The following is an 18,232-nucleotide window of genomic DNA, read 5'->3' as shown; positions in this document are numbered from 1 at the left end:
TGTGGTATTAGATAACTGTATGTGAAATGTGGTATTAGATAACTGTATGTGAAATGTGGTATTAGATAACTGTGTGTGAAATGTGGTATTAGATAACTGTATGTGAAATGTGGTATTAGATAACTGTATGTGAAATGTGGTATTAGATAATTATGTGAAATGTGGCATTGGATAACTGTATGTGAACTGTGGCATTAGATAACTATGTGAAATGTGGCATTGGATAACTGTATGTGAACTGTGGCATTAGATAACTGTATGTGAAATGTGGCATTGGATAACTATGTGAACTGTAGCATTAGATAACTGTATGTGAAATGTGGCATTGGATAACTGTATGTGAAATGTGGTATTAGATAACTATATGTGAAATGTGGTATTAGATAACTATGCGTGAAATGTGGCATTAGATAACTATGTGTGAAATGTGGCATTTGATAACTGTATTTGAAATGTGGTATTAGATAACTGTATGTGAAATGTGGTATTAGATAACTGTATGTGAAATGTGGTATTAGATAACTATGTGAAATGTGGTATTAGATAACTGTGTGTGAAATGTGGTATTAGATAACTGTGTGTGAAATGTGGTATTAGATAACTGTGTGTGAAATGTGGTATAAGATAACTGTGAAATGTGGCATTAGATAACTGTATGTGAAACGTGGTATTAGATAACTATGTGAAATGTGGCATTAGATAACTATGTGTGAAATGTGGCATTAGATAACTGTATGTGAAATGTGGCATTAGATAACTGTATGTGAAATGTGGCATTATATAACTGTATGTGAAATGTGGCATTAGATAACTGTATGCGAAATGTGGCATTAGATAACTGTATGTGAAATGTGGTATTAGATAACTGTATGTAAAATGTGGTATTAGATAACTGTATGTGAAATGTGGTATTAGATAACTGTATGTGAAATGTGGCATTATATAACTGTATGTGAAATGTGGCATTAGATAACTGTATGCGAAATGTGGCATTAGATAACTGTATGTGAAATGTGGTATTAGATAACTGTATGTGAAATGTGGTATTAGATAACTGTATGTGAAATGTGGTATTAGATAACTATGTGAAATGTGGTATTAGATAACTGTATGTGAAATGTGGTAATAGATAACTATGTGTGAAATGTGGTATTAGATAACTGTGTGAAATGTGGTATTAGATAACTGTATGTGAAATGTGGTATTAGATAACTGTATGAAATGTGGTATTAGATAACTATGTGTGAAATGTGGTATTAGATAACTGTATGTGAAATGTGGTATTAGATAACTGTATGTGAAATGTGGTATTAGATAACTGTGTGTGAAATGTGGTATTAGATAACTGTATGTGAAATGTGGTATTAGATAACTGTATGTGAAATGTGGTATTAGATAACTGTATGTGAAATGTGGTATTAGATAACTGTGTATGAAATGTGGTATTAGATAACTATGTGTGAAATGTGGTATTAGATAACTGTATGTGAAATGTGGTATTAGATAACTGTATGTGAAATGTGGTATTAGATAACTGTGTGTGAAATGTGGTATTAGATAACTGTGTGTGAAATGTGGTATTAGATAACTGTATGTGAAATGTGGTATTAGATAACTGTATGTGAAATGTGGTATTAGATAACTATGTGAAATGTGGTATTAGATAACTGTATGTGAAATGTGGTATTAGATAACTATGTGTGAAATGTGGTATTAGATAACTGTGTGTGAAATGTGGTATTAGATAACTGTATGTGAAATGTGGTATTAGATAACTGTATGAAATGTGGTATTAGATAACTATGTGTGAAATGTGGTATTAGATAACTGTATGTGAAATGTGGTATTAGATAACTGTATGTGAAATGTGGCATTAGATAACTGTATGTGAAATGTGGCATTAGATAACTGTATGTGAACTGTGGCATTAGATAACTGTATGTGAACTGTGGCATTAGATAACTGTATGTGAAATGTGGCATTGGATAACTGTATGTGAAATGGGGCATTAGATAACTGTATGTGAAATGGGGCATTAGATAACTGTATGTGAACTGTGGCATTAGATAACTGTATGTGAAATGTGGCATTGGATAACTGTATGTGAAATGGGCCATTAGATAACTGTATGTGAACTGTGGCATTAGATAACTGTATGTGAAATGGGGCATTAGATAACTGTATGTGAAATGTGGTATTAGATAACTGTATGTGAAATGGGGCATTAGATAACTATGTGAAATGTGGCATTGGATAACTGTATGTGAACTGTGGCATTAGATAACTGTATGTGAAATGTGGCATTGGATAACTGTATGTGAACTGTAGCATTAGATAACTGTATGTGAAATGTGGCATTGGATAACTGTATGTGAAATGTGGTATTAGATAACTATATGTGAAAAGTGGTATTAGATAACTATGCGTGAAATGTGGCATTAGATAACTATGTGTGAAATATGGCATTTGATAACTGTATTTGAAATGTGGTATTAGATAACTGTATGTGAAATGGGGCATTAGATAACTATGTGAAATGTGGCATTGGATAACTGTATGTGAACTGTGGCATTAGATAACTGTATGTGAAATGTGGCATTGGATAACTGTATGTGAACTGTAGCATTAGATAACTGTATGTGAAATGTGGCATTGGATAACTGTATGTGAAATGTGGTATTAGATAACTATATGTGAAAAGTGGTATTAGATAACTATGCGTGAAATGTGGCATTAGATAACTATGTGTGAAATGTGGCATTAGATAACTGTATGTGAAATGTGGTATTAGATAACTGTGTGTGAAATGTGGTATTAGATAACTGTGTGTGAAATGTGGTATTAGATAACTGTATGTGAAATGTGGTATTAGATAATTATGTGAAATGTGGCATTGGATAACTGTATGTGAACTGTGGCATTAGATAACTATGTGAAATGTGGCATTGGATAACTGTATGTGAACTGTGGCATTAGATAACTGTATGTGAAATGTGGCATTGGATAACTATGTGAACTGTAGCATTAGATAACTGTATGTGAAATGTGGCATTGGATAACTGTATGTGAAATGTGGTATTAGATAACTATATGTGAAATGTGGTATTAGATAACTATGCGTGAAATGTGGCATTAGATAACTATGTGTGAAATGTGGTATTAGATAACTGTGTGTGAAATGTGGTATTAGATAACTGTATGTGAAATGTGGTATTAGATAACTGTATGTGAAATGTGGTATTAGATAACTATGTGAAATGTGGTATTAGATAACTGTATGTGAAATGTGGTATTAGATAACTATGTGTGAAATGTGGTATTAGATAACTGTGTGTGAAATGTGGTATTAGATAACTGTATGTGAAATGTGGTATTAGATAACTGTATGAAATGTGGTATTAGATAACTATGTGTGAAATGTGGTATTAGATAACTGTATGTGAAATGTGGTATTAGATAACTGTATGTGAAATGTGGCATTAGATAACTGTATGTGAAATGTGGCATTAGATAACTGTATGTGAACTGTGGCATTAGATAACTGTATGTGAACTGTGGCATTAGATAACTGTATGTGAAATGTGGCATTGGATAACTGTATGTGAAATGGGGCATTAGATAACTGTATGTGAAATGGGGCATTAGATAACTGTATGTGAACTGTGGCATTAGATAACTGTATGTGAAATGTGGCATTGGATAACTGTATGTGAAATGGGCCATTAGATAACTGTATGTGAACTGTGGCATTAGATAACTGTATGTGAAATGGGGCATTAGATAACTGTATGTGAAATGTGGTATTAGATAACTGTATGTGAAATGGGGCATTAGATAACTATGTGAAATGTGGCATTGGATAACTGTATGTGAACTGTGGCATTAGATAACTGTATGTGAAATGTGGCATTGGATAACTGTATGTGAACTGTAGCATTAGATAACTGTATGTGAAATGTGGCATTGGATAACTGTATGTGAAATGTGGTATTAGATAACTATATGTGAAAAGTGGTATTAGATAACTATGCGTGAAATGTGGCATTAGATAACTATGTGTGAAATATGGCATTTGATAACTGTATTTGAAATGTGGTATTAGATAACTGTATGTGAAATGGGGCATTAGATAACTATGTGAAATGTGGCATTGGATAACTGTATGTGAACTGTGGCATTAGATAACTGTATGTGAAATGTGGCATTGGATAACTGTATGTGAACTGTAGCATTAGATAACTGTATGTGAAATGTGGCATTGGATAACTGTATGTGAAATGTGGTATTAGATAACTATATGTGAAAAGTGGTATTAGATAACTATGCGTGAAATGTGGCATTAGATAACTATGTGTGAAATGTGGCATTAGATAACTGTATGTGAAATGTGGTATTAGATAACTGTGTGTGAAATGTGGTATTAGATAACTGTGTGTGAAATGTGGTATTAGATAACTGTATGTGAAATGTGGTATTAGATAATTATGTGAAATGTGGCATTGGATAACTGTATGTGAACTGTGGCATTAGATAACTATGTGAAATGTGGCATTGGATAACTGTATGTGAACTGTGGCATTAGATAACTGTATGTGAAATGTGGCATTGGATAACTATGTGAACTGTAGCATTAGATAACTGTATGTGAAATGTGGCATTGGATAACTGTATGTGAAATGTGGTATTAGATAACTATATGTGAAATGTGGTATTAGATAACTATGCGTGAAATGTGGCATTAGATAACTATGTGTGAAATGTGGCATTTGATAACTGTATTTGAAATGTGGTATTAGATAACTGTATGTGAAATGTGGTATTAGATAACTGTATGTGAAATGTGGTATAAGATAACTGTGAAATGTGGCATTAGATAACTGTATGTGAAACGTGGTATTAGATAACTATGTGAAATGTGGCATTAGATAACTATGTGTGAAATGTGGCATTAGATAACTGTATGTGAAATGTGGCATTAGATAACTGTATGTGAAATGTGGCATTATATAACTGTATGTGAAATGTGGCATTAGATAACTGTATGCGAAATGTGGCATTAGATAACTGTATGTAAAATGTGGTATTAGATAACTGTATGTGAAATGTGGTATTAGATAACTGTATGTGAAATGTGGTATTAGATAACTGTGTATGAAATGTGGTATTAGATAACTATGTGTGAAATGTGGTATTAGATAACTGTATGTGAAATGTGGTATTAGATAACTATGTGAAATGTGGTATTAGATAACTGTGTGTGAAATGTGGTATTAGATAACTGTGTGTGAAATGTGGTATTAGATAACTGTGTGTGAAATGTGGTATAAGATAACTGTGAAATGTGGCATTAGATAACTGTATGTGAAACGTGGTATTAGATAACTATGTGAAATGTGGCATCAGATAACTATGTGTGAAATGTGGCATTAGATAACTGTATGTGAAATGTGGCATTAGATAACTGTATGTGAAATGTGGCATTATATAACTGTATGTGAAATGTGGCATTAGATAACTGTATGCGAAATGTGGCATTAGATAACTGTATGTGAAATGTGGTATTAGATAACTGTATGTAAAATGTGGTATTAGATAACTGTATGTGAAATGTGGTATTAGATAACTGTATGTGAAATGTGGCATTATATAACTGTATGTGAAATGTGGCATTAGATAACTGTATGCGAAATGTGGCATTAGATAACTGTATGTGAAATGTGGTATTAGATAACTGTATGTGAAATGTGGTATTAGATAACTGTATGTGAAATGTGGTATTAGATAACTATGTGAAATGTGGTATTAGATAACTGTATGTGAAATGTGGTATTAGATAACTATGTGTGAAATGTGGTATTAGATAACTGTGTGAAATGTGGTATTAGATAACTGTATGTGAAATGTGGTATTAGATAACTGTATGAAATGTGGTATTAGATAACTATGTGTGAAATGTGGTATTAGATAACTGTATGTGAAATGTGGTATTAGATAACTGTATGTGAAATGTGGTATTAGATAACTGTGTGTGAAATGTGGTATTAGATAACTGTATGTGAAATGTGGTATTAGATAACTGTATGTGAAATGTGGTATTAGATAACTGTATGTGAAATGTGGTATTAGATAACTGTGTATGAAATGTGGTATTAGATAACTATGTGTGAAATGTGGTATTAGATAACTGTATGTGAAATGTGGTATTAGATAACTGTATGTGAAATGTGGTATTAGATAACTGTGTGTGAAATGTGGTATTAGATAACTGTGTGTGAAATGTGGTATTAGATAACTGTATGTGAAATGTGGTATTAGATAACTGTATGTGAAATGTGGTATTAGATAACTATGTGAAATGTGGTATTAGATAACTGTATGTGAAATGTGGTATTAGATAACTATGTGTGAAATGTGGTATTAGATAACTGTGTGTGAAATGTGGTATTAGATAACTGTATGTGAAATGTGGTATTAGATAACTGTATGAAATGTGGTATTAGATAACTATGTGTGAAATGTGGTATTAGATAACTGTATGTGAAATGTGGTATTAGATAACTGTATGTGAAATGTGGCATTAGATAACTGTATGTGAAATGTGGCATTAGATAACTGTATGTGAACTGTGGCATTAGATAACTGTATGTGAACTGTGGCATTAGATAACTGTATGTGAAATGTGGCATTGGATAACTGTATGTGAAATGGGGCATTAGATAACTGTATGTGAAATGGGGCATTAGATAACTGTATGTGAACTGTGGCATTAGATAACTGTATGTGAAATGTGGCATTGGATAACTGTATGTGAAATGGGCCATTAGATAACTGTATGTGAACTGTGGCATTAGATAACTGTATGTGAAATGGGGCATTAGATAACTGTATGTGAAATGTGGTATTAGATAACTGTATGTGAAATGGGGCATTAGATAACTATGTGAAATGTGGCATTGGATAACTGTATGTGAACTGTGGCATTAGATAACTGTATGTGAAATGTGGCATTGGATAACTGTATGTGAACTGTAGCATTAGATAACTGTATGTGAAATGTGGCATTGGATAACTGTATGTGAAATGTGGTATTAGATAACTATATGTGAAAAGTGGTATTAGATAACTATGCGTGAAATGTGGCATTAGATAACTATGTGTGAAATATGGCATTTGATAACTGTATTTGAAATGTGGTATTAGATAACTGTATGTGAAATGGGGCATTAGATAACTATGTGAAATGTGGCATTGGATAACTGTATGTGAACTGTGGCATTAGATAACTGTATGTGAAATGTGGCATTGGATAACTGTATGTGAACTGTAGCATTAGATAACTGTATGTGAAATGTGGCATTGGATAACTGTATGTGAAATGTGGTATTAGATAACTATATGTGAAAAGTGGTATTAGATAACTATGCGTGAAATGTGGCATTAGATAACTATGTGTGAAATATGGCATTTGATAACTGTATTTGAAATGTGGTATTAGATAACTGTATGTGAAATGTGGTATTAGATAACTGTATGTGAAATGTGATATTAGATAACTGTATGTGAAATGTGGTATTAGGTAACTGTATGTGAAATGTGGTATTAGATAACTATGTGAAATGTGGTATTAGATAACTGTATGTGAAATGTGGTATTAGATAACTGTATGTGAAATGTGGTATTAGATAACTGTATGTGAAATGTGGTATAAGATAACTGTGTGTGAAATGTGGTATTAGATAACTGCGTAAAATGTAGTATTAGAAACCTATGTGTGAAATGTGGTATTAGATAACTGTGTGTGAAATGTGGTATTAGATAACTGTGTGTGAAATGTGGTATTAGATAACTATGTGTGAAATGTGGTATTAGATAACTGTGTAAAATGTGGTATGAGAAAACTATGTGTGAAATGTGGTATTAGATAACTGTGTGTAAAATGTGGTATTAGATAACTGTATGTGAAATGTGGTATTAGAAAACTATGTGTGAAATGTGGTATTAGATAACTATGTGTGAAATGTAGTATTAGATAACTATGTGTGAAATGTGGCATTAGATAACTATGTGAAATGTGATGTTGAATAACTTTTTGTGAAGTTTAATCAATCTTTTCTCAAGCTGAAGACACATTTCTTAAATAATAAATAATAGCTTTTTCCCCCAGATTAATGGTAGGTTTGAAATTCTTAGCAATTTGTTGTGGCCTAAAGCCAATAGTAATTAGTCACATAACCTTGTAACTTTTGTGAAATTTTCAAATGATTGGAAAAGATACTTCACTTGTGAACATAAATTTTAGCATTACATGCTATGCAAACAAATCTATCTCAATTGACTTAGCGTAACAAAATCATCCTCAGAAATAGAAATACATTCACAGAATATGCATTTCCCGTTTGGTGTAAATCATAGAAACAAATTGTAAAACAAATGTGAAAGGTGTAGGTTTGCAACTCACATACACAACAACGTTGGGAAAAACGTTTTTTCTGCCTTAGCATGTGGATATTATATTTATTATATTATAATACATACCTCACTTAGAAACAGATCCATGATATGAAAAACCATAAAGAGTGGAAATTTAGCAGTAAATAAAGTGAGGAACCACTGGGATGCATACATATGGGCTTCTATACTGTGATCAGTGAAGTGGTAATAAAGATCTGGCATAATATCCTGAAAATAAATAACACTATTAATCAGATTCTACAAATTGAAATAACCAAATATCTGTATCATTTCACAAAGTAAACTTAGGCGAGGGTTCTCCGAACCCGCCTATTCACATAGTTCATACCCACCATAGACTCCGGTCAGTCAAAATGACTATTTTGAACTGTAGGCATTAATCAGCAGTTCTGCCGGTGACGGAGAGATAGAATCCAGGTCAGGGGAAGCCCCATGACCTCAAGATTCTTTTACCCCTTACGTCACAAACCCACGTGACCGAGGCCACCTGGCAGCGCCACAGGTAGCCGTCCATCACTCTGGTTCCTTTCTCTCCGCCTTGAGGACTTAGACCAACGCGACGGAAAGAGTGGGGAGGTTTGGGGGGACCCGGAGTCTATGGTGGGAATGAACTATGTGAATAGGGGGGTTCGGAGAACCCTCGCCTAAATTCACTACGTTCAATTACCCACCATAGACTCCGGTCAGTCAAAATGACTATTTTGAACTGTAGGCAGAGTCAGACACAGATAGGTGGCGGGTTTTTCCGAGCAAACAGAGAAAAAAGGAGAATAATGAAAAACTTTTCCCCAGTCCAGGATGAAAACACACCCAAAAACCTAAGTTAAGACCCAAGAAGGGTGATGTCTTACCTTGCCTGTGCTGTCCCCGAAGCAAGAAGCCAATGCTGCTGTGGTGACAGGGTTCGGTGTGCCTGAGAAAGCTAGACCCCAGCTGAATTCGGGGGTGATAAGCTTGAAGTAGGACCGAAACAGTTCGCATGAGGGCGTAGGTCGACCGAAGCGAAACCTGGGAGCTTCCAGGAAGTGCCAGTGGAACAGACAATCTGCCCGCAAAAATGCCGAGACTGACTTATCGCCTATTCGCAGAGGCCCCTGTGGTCGTTCAGGCTGGGTCAGCAAACAAGGCCTGACCCGCTACGACGGGGCCTAACCTGAAGAGACCCTGCTCAATAGATTGGGTGTCTCTTAGGTAGTAGTTGATGAAGACGTTCCGCGTTCTCCAGAAGCCTGCCCTCAGAATGTGTTTGAGGGGGCACCTGACGCTAGCGCTAGTGAGTTAGCAATCGCACGGACCTCACGTTCTCGTACTTGGTGTCTCTGCAAGGTCTGTGTTGAGGAGGATAGTGTATTATAGACCTCCAGTACAGTCGCAGTAATCCACCTAGAGATGGAAGTCGGGGAAGCCCGCTTATCCTGTTTGCCAGGGCCGTAACACAAAAACATGTGTTTGGTTCCCCGTCTAGAAAACCTGGTACGGTTCTCGTGGCAACTCAGCGCTCGGACCGGGCAGAGAAGCAATTCCTCCTGATCCTCCGGACTGACAATATTTGCCAGCCGGGGGATGACGATTGGTTGAGGATCGTGTCCTGGGATTTGGTTCTTGGAAAGAAACCAGATTCGTGTCTTTAGTACAACTTGAGCGTCCATAAAAGTGGCACAACTGTCCGCGAAGGACAGTGCGCGCCTAGCTCTGACCGGCGCCTACCTGAGGCAAGGGCCAGTAGGAAGACTATTTTCCACATCAAAAATTTGAGTGGTACTGATTGGAGAGCCTCAAAGGGCGGTCTACTTAGAGCAGACAACACAGCCGACGAGTCCCAGTTGGGCGGCTCCCTTGTATGGGGTCTTGGCGTCTGGAAAGCAGTAAATAGTCTCCTAATAATAGGACAATCGGTTAGTCTTGTTCCCGTACGTTCTGAGTGGTGGGGGACAAGACTGACCTGTAGCCAATGCTCGCTGCGTAGGACAAACCCACTTCGTCAAACAGGTGGACGAAGGAGCCTGCTACCTGGCCAATAGAGGGATGGTATGGATCAATCTCCCTTCCGCTACACCAGTCAGTGTATGCTTGCGGCCTAGAAATGTAGGCCGCGTAGGTGGAATCCCTGTTCGCCCTGGCCAGGACGTTGGCAGCCCGCTCAGATAAGGCTTTCGTATGTGCGGGTCTACTGAGAGCCTCTATGCGTGTAAGTGACACCTGCTGGGCTCGTTGGTAGTGCGCCGTCTGGTTGGGACGGCAGGTCCGGTAAGTCCGGAAGCACTGCTGAAGCTTCGACTAGCATTTCCAACAGAAGTGGAAACTAGGTCTTGCTTGGCCAATTGGGTGCAACCCATGATAATATGCGGGTGTGCACCTTTCAAAGTTTTCTCCGGTGCCCGGTGAACTAGCAGGAAGGGAGGAAAGGCGTACACAACTAAGTGGGTCCACGGGGCTAGCAAAGCGACCCTGGCTCAGGCTCCTGTAGTCAGCAGGAGTGTTACGTACGTCCGGAGCTTTGCGTTCCGGGGCGCAGCAAAACGGTCCAACCATGGACCGTCCCATGGCCGAAACAGCCTACAGGCTACCCATTGGGGTATCAGCTACTCCGTGTTCTGGAGACGGAGCCGCCCTGAAAGGGCGTCGCCAGACTGTTCCTCACCCCTGGAAGGTGGTGTGTGGCTAGCTCCACATTGTATTCCAGGCACCAAAGGAAGTATTTGCTCCGCTAGGACTGACAACGATGGGGAATGCGTCCCCCCTCCTTCTTGAAGGAGACCACCGCTGAGTTGCCTGTACGGAGCAGGACTCTGTGGTCTCAAACTACGGGTCGAAAGCGTGGTAGTGCTAAGTACACTGCTCTCAGTTTGAGCCGGTTGATATGGTAGTCCCGAAACTAATGCGGGGGCCATATCCTTGGGCTTGTTGGCCCAATAGATGCGCTCCCCAACCCTAGGGGGAAGTATCTGTTACCAGAGTCATACCTGCGGCAAGTGGGCCCAAGGGGCTCCCCTGTTCAAGGTTGGCCAGTGACGACCACCAGGGCAGGGCTTCCTTCACTTGGTCCGAGATCGAAACCCGCCTATCTAGTTCCCATAGGAGAGCTCGGTATTATAACAAGCGTAATACCGGGTGGCTGCGTAGTGCGGCCTGGGGAACGACCCTTCGAACCGAGGTCATCATTTCGATGATCCGTATTAGTTCACGGAGGGACACCAAGGGAACGCTGACTAGGCATTCGGCTAGGCTGCTTAGCGCTAAGCAATACGATTGAAATAGCTAAGCCAAGCTTACCTCTGTGTCAAAATTCCATGCCCAGGGACACCAACTGTACGTTGGGTCGAGGTGGGACTTGTCGATTTACTAATGAGCCCAACTGGTGGAGTAAATCCCATGTCAGCCTGACGTGTTTGGCTATTACCCCTTGCCCGGGTTGTTGGTAACCGGAAGTCTGGGTACGGATTGAGGTGTACTGACATCTGGTGAAGCAGCAGCACTACCTGTTTCATCACTCTGGTGAACATGTAGGGCGCTGTGCCTAACCCGAATGGGGGGCACCCGAAATTTGAATACTTGGCCCAGCTGGGCGATTCAAAGAAGATGGCAACTCACTGGGTGCATCGGTACGTGCAGGTACGCCCCGCTTAAGTCCAGCGGGGCTAGCCCGTCAAAACGGTGGATGGAGAGAAGAACCCTGGATGGTATCTCCATGTGGAACCGATCAAGGAGCACGTACTGATTCAGTCTGCCGAGGTCCAAAACTGGACGCCTGCCACTTGTAGATTTGGTACTACGAACACATTTGGGAAGAAGCCTGGCCTTAGTTCCGGCTGATGTACCCTGTGTATGGCGTCTTTCCCCAGCAAACTGCTACTTCCTGTCTGATTGCTTCCGCCTTGCGGGAGTCCCCTGGCAGTGCCCAACAGGGGGATGTCACCACCTGGAAAGGTCATGGGATCGGTCATCCACCGTCTCTTAACCGGACTACACCGGCGCAATCTGTGTACGACAAAGATATGTGGCCATGTGTTCGGCAGTTGCGAGGGGGGGCTCCCTTCACCCATGAGGTGAGTTCCCCAAGGCCTGAAGTAGTCACTAAGTTGTGACCTGGCCATTCATCGAACACGCCGGGTAGACGTCCGCCCAGGGAGGGTGAGAAGCCACCACCCGGCTCTTACCTCCCTGGGGGCGCGCCACTACCCTTCCCTCCCATGGAAGGGTATAAGCGCTTGCCTCCAGGCTGACTCTGGCGAGCGAACGACGCCCTAGGGCGTTGTGTTTTCTGTGCTTGGGGTGCCCTCTGTTTGCCCCATGGCAGGACCAACTGGCTAGCGGATTCGATCTGAACCCTCTGGTTCATTGCAGTTCGAAGCTCCGAGACTGTACCCACCATTCCCTGAACAAAGGGGGTGGAGGATGTCCAGTCTACGTCACTGAGGTGGGGGACGTACCCTGGCTCAGCTTGTCGGCAAAAACACATGCGTCTAAGGCCGCGTCCCATAGCACGGTAGTGGCCCTGGCCAAGAGAGCCAGGCGACACTAGGGGGTGTCGCATAATAGATGTGCGGAGACCCACCAGTAAAAATGTCGCCTGGTCTAGGAGGCTGGTGCGTTCTGCCTCCAAGGTCTCCAGAGTGCTGGTCACGCATAATAATGTGCTCAAGCAACTCTGCCCTCAGGGCTGGATGGGTCGTCTTCAATTGGCAAAGACATCCATGGAACGCGGATATCCCCCTTTGCCTGGTTTGCCAAATTCGTGGTACCGGGGTCTGGAGAAGGAGCCTTGGAATCCGGTTGGGGGCGTTTTGGTTTCATCCCACGCTATGGGGTCTGATCCCGAAACCACACTGACCGGGTAGCGTTTGGTCCAGTGGGAAGTGTTGCCTAATGTTATCCGCACCCGGGGGGCCTTAAGCATTACATCCTCCGCGGCTGACCAATGCCGCCCATCAACACAGTTTGCGTGCTCTGCGCCCCACTCCGCACTCAGGCGGACAGGGAGAGATTTGCCGACGGGGTTGCTTTGGATCCCGACGCCTGTGATCCCATAAGCGTTGAAGCAACCTTAGGTGGTCGCTCTAGGATCAAGGGTGGGGGTATATACATCGTATCACTGGGATCGATGATACTCCGCCTCACCCCAAAAGCGTGGCTCACCGAGTCATATACAAAAATGTAGATGGAAGACTCTGAGGGACAGCCCGGAGTACCAGCTGTATCCAACGCGAGCGAACTGCATCTCCTTTCACTTTAAATATGTGAGAGGGAGCATGTTCGACTGTGCGTCTCATGACAGGGTCGGTTCCTTCTGGGGACGCCCGTGGGTGGGAAAAAAGGAGTCAAAACCAACAGCGGGGACAGGACACAAGGAAAAATTCATTACCGTTGTACCGTTACCGCGCGACGAACCCTAGCTGGCTGAAAGTAGGGGGGTCAACGTGTGCCCTGCCCTGAAAGCCCTGCCCAGAGATCGGAGACTTGGCTGCCAGCACCCCGTTGGCATTCAGTGCCAGAGGATCCAGAGAAGGACCGGTGCAATTAGCCTGAGTCTCGGCCTCCCCCCAAAATAGTGGGAGAGCCATGCCTGGGAACGGGGGTTCCCCGGAAGAGACGTGTTTGAATGCAAACATGCTTTCGTGTCTCTTCCTGCTTGCCCACCGAAGGGACACAGTGGAGACAGCTCGCTCCGACTGCGTCTGATCTACCCGGCCCGCCAGGGACGCAATTGCCCCGACAGTCCTTCGACCAAAGCCCTCAACTCGGAGGCAAACCCGGCGCCGTGCGAGAAAGGGTCCACAAAGAGACCCGCAACGGGCCCCATAGGAGGAAAGCCTCCAGGGGCACAGCCTCGCTGCAGCCGGTAAAATCGGGTAAAACACCGCCTGAAAAAACAGACTGTGAGGATGCCTTCTGATCAGCGGGGGAGACCGAGAAAAATATCGGTACCTCCGCCGTCGGGCCTCCTACTCGACGTCCCGGTACATGAAGTACCGGTAGCCGAGCGTGAGGACTTTCCACTCATGCCAAACACGCAACTCACTTTAACCGATATGTTTACTGGACGCGGTCAGTCTCAGCGATACGACAAAGTATCTCGGATGCGGGTTCTATGCTGGTAAATTCTGAATATAACCACTGCACGGTCGACTCGAAACACGAAGAGACCGGAAAGAAAACGGCAGCGAGCCCTGGTGCTGTCATTACATCTATATATTGCTAAATACATTGAAAATAAAAGACGACATGCATGAGGGAAACGAATTATAGTTGTAAAAGGTGCCGCCTTGAAAACCAACTGGTTACGTAGTGGCGCCGGATTTTGATTTTTTTGCTGTGAAAAATACTACACACAAAGGGGAAAACGACACGAGGGTAAAAATGACCAGGAAAACCTATCCTACCAGCTACAATGTCGAATGCCGAGCAGCGGCAACAACCCAAGCCATAAATCCAGACAGGAAAAAAGGCAGGCGATCCAGCAGAGCTCGCTAGATTTCATCTCCACTCGAGGCGGAGAGAAATTAAGAGTGATGGACGGCTACCTGTGGCGCTGCCAGGTGGCCTCGGTCACGTGGGTTCGTGACGTAAGGGGTAAAAGAATCTTGAGGTCATGGGGCTTCCCCTGACCTGGATTCTATCTCTCCGTCATCGGCAGAATCGCTGATTAATGCCTACAGTTCAAAATAGTCATTTTGACTGACCGGAGTCTATGGTGGGTAATTGAACGTAGTGAATTTGAACATTTTTGGTGTATTTCCTGTTTCAATGATAAGAAAATAGATGACATACACATATGGAAAGCGATACATTCTGTTACACAAATCATTGCTAGTTATGTGACTTTAAATATCCAATGAAATTGACAAATGTGAATATAAGTGAACCCAAAAGACTTACTTCTAAGAGTCGTTCTAAAATATAGAACTTAGTATGCAGCATATCAAAGTCGTTACGAAACAAATCTCTCAATCCATATTCATACATTATCTTAACAAGCACTGCAAATGCTTGTTCCTCAGGCATCTACAACAAAATAAATCATTGAAACCATAAATAAGCCAGAGGTGTGTTTTGATAATTTTTATATATTTATTGATCTATGTGATTTGTTTCAATTAATGAGTAATTCCGAGTTATGTGTCTATAGATGTTATATTATTCTGCTCCAGTTTGTATAGAAATTGATAGGAACATTCTATTCTCTGTGGCCGATATTCATGATTAGTTTAGTATCTAGTCACTGATTGGTTGAATTCTGTCTGTGTGAAAAACGCCTTAATGTTCCATTTCTCTTTTTTAAAGTTTAACAGTAGTTGTGTTCTAGTTTAGTCCGCGTTCAACTGTGTGGCTCAGTTTTCATTTAGTTGTGCTACATTGATGCTTTTATGATAAGTCTCTGTAAATACCAAAAGTTTACATTAAATTTTGTAAACTTCTTTGAAGTGTTACGATTAGCAATAAATGAAGTTTATGTTGAACAAGTGATTGAAGTCCTATCTCATGTTGGAATGTGGCACAAAATAGTTATAGTTATTCATGACTATAGCAGCTATATCTAAAGATAAAGGTATACAACTGAAATCTGACAAGCAACTTGAGAAATAACTTTTATATGTATGGTCATGTGACACAGAATTAAATAGTATCAACATGCAACCTCTATGAATTATGAATACTTACATGTAAAAGTAAGACTGCAGCAAGAAATGACAAACCTTGACAGTAACCTACTTCTTCATCATATACAGAGTATGCCTAGAATATAATAGATGATTGTTATATACACATAACAATAATTTTATACTCAATATTTGAGTAATTCACATTGCTAAAAGTAACATTTATTGTGCATTTTCTTCAGCAAACAATGTATGCATGCTATTGAGTAATGTGTCACTTATAATACATAAAATAAAATATTGCATACTTCAAATATAAGTGTTGTTATTTTGTGGGATAGTGAGTGTGAGAGATGTACGGTAGATATAGTCGTGAATGTTGGATGTGCTTGGGCTGTTGGTCATGACCATAATATTGATGATGTCCTCGCCTTCGACCTTCGCATCATAAATATTATGGTTATGACCATCATCCTTTGGGCAGGCAATGAATCGTGATAGTGCCTTCACAAAATATGTTGTTATTTCAAAAAAACATTTGTTTATGTAAATAAAATACCATACATACTTTACTGATTTTGTAGAGAGCATCTTGACCCAAACCGCCAGCTTCTTTAAAGAAGTCATGAGCTGGAAATGTTCTGTTTATGTCTCTTTCAATGACCTTTTCTGCTGGAGAATCCTGAAAACATTGCAACAAACCGTAATAATGAGTTGGTGTCTTTAAAAAAGTTCATTCGAGTGATATATGTGATGTTGGTGTAAGGATTTGGATTTAAAATTACATGCTTTGAAAACAAATTGTTGAATGTACATGTATAAGTTTGACAGAAATGCTTATATGCAAGACTGAGATCCAGTTAATGACAAAATGCTTTACAAGTATTATGCATTTTTAGTGTAGTATTAATAGTATTATAGTGACACAGATTTGTAATTCTTTTAAAACCAGATGCAGTATATAAACTAAAAGTACAACATTTCTAGCAAGCTAATTGTTACATACTGTGCATATAATAGAACACTTGGTGTGAAATTGATTCAGACTCACAATGAGTAATGTATTCACAAGAATGGTGCAATATCACAGGGTTTTTTAATAACCTTTTAATCAGACATGGTTTCACAATCTACATCGGATGTGGGAAAAATACTGATAATTTTGCAGCAGACCTTTTTATTTTTATTGGAACTAGACATGTAAAATCATGTATTTTATTATTTTATATGATGAGACAGTAATTGTATATGTAACATTTGTTCTTCTATTCTGATCATATGTCCACAATGAGTTTGTGCAGAGTAGAACTACAAATCAATTGCCGCAATGCATGCTGGGCCATCAAAGGAAGTAGAAGTAAAACTGGTTACGTATGGTACTGGTTGAGAGCATGAAATGTTACAAGTTTAGGTTTTGAGGTAAATTCAATCAAGCAGTTATGTAAAACACATTTAAGTCTGTAACACCACAATTGAAGTAAACGTCAATAAAACCATTCAATAGGAGTGTTTATTATAGTGACAAAGATTTTTAAAAAAATCCCACAAAAAAACACTTCTGTGTTATATAACCAGGTACAATATTGAATTAGGCAGAGGGTTCTCCAAACCCGTCTATTCACATAGTTCATACCCACCACTCTGGTAAGTAAAAATGACTATTTTGAACTGTAGGCATTAATCAGCGATTCTGCCAATGATGGAGAGATAGAATCTAGGTCAGGAAAAGCCACATGACCCCAAGATTCTTTTCCCTTACGTCATGAACCACAAGACCGAGGCCATATGGCGGCGCCATTATGGCTGGATAATCACTCTGGTTCCTTTCTCTCCACATCAAACACTTAGACCAATGCTACAGAAAGAGTGCAGCGGTTGGGAGAAACCCGAAGTCTACGGTGGGTATGAGAACCCTCTGCCTAAATTCAATACGTTCAATTACCCACTATAGACTCTGGTCAGTCAAAATGACTATTTTGAACTGTAGGCAGAGTCAGACGCTGATAGATGGCATGCTTTCCAAGCAAACAGAAAATGATGAAAATCTTCTTTCCCAATCCGGGATGAAACACTCTACAACAATCCACTCACCCTTAGTTAAGACCCAAAGGAGGGTGGTGTCTTACCTTGCCTGTGCTATCCCCGGAGCAAGAAGCCATATG

The 18,232-nt window shown here is 40.2% G+C and overlaps 1 protein-coding gene across 1 annotated transcript in view; it reads right to left on the bottom strand.

The window, feature by feature from the left end:
- Nucleotides 1-18,232, bottom strand: part of LOC100371984 (rab GTPase-activating protein 1-like) — a 102,045-nt gene that overhangs the window by 26,546 nt on the left and 57,267 nt on the right. The window contains exons 11-14 of the mRNA XM_085492480.1: nucleotides 16,639-16,752; nucleotides 16,132-16,206; nucleotides 15,349-15,474; nucleotides 8,536-8,679 (exon numbers count right to left, since the gene is read on the bottom strand). Coding sequence (XP_085348606.1) covers nucleotides 8,536-8,679; nucleotides 15,349-15,474; nucleotides 16,132-16,206; nucleotides 16,639-16,752 — 459 coding nt within the window. The remainder of the gene's footprint in view (nucleotides 1-8,535; nucleotides 8,680-15,348; nucleotides 15,475-16,131; nucleotides 16,207-16,638; nucleotides 16,753-18,232) is intronic.

Source organism: Saccoglossus kowalevskii, chromosome 17 (assembly GCF_978046115.1).
Source record: "Saccoglossus kowalevskii chromosome 17, keSacKowa6.1, whole genome shotgun sequence".
NCBI classification, from domain to species: domain Eukaryota; kingdom Metazoa; phylum Hemichordata; class Enteropneusta; family Harrimaniidae; genus Saccoglossus; species Saccoglossus kowalevskii.
The sequence above is the reverse complement of the archived record's forward strand: the minus strand, read 5'-3'. Positions and strand labels throughout refer to the sequence as shown.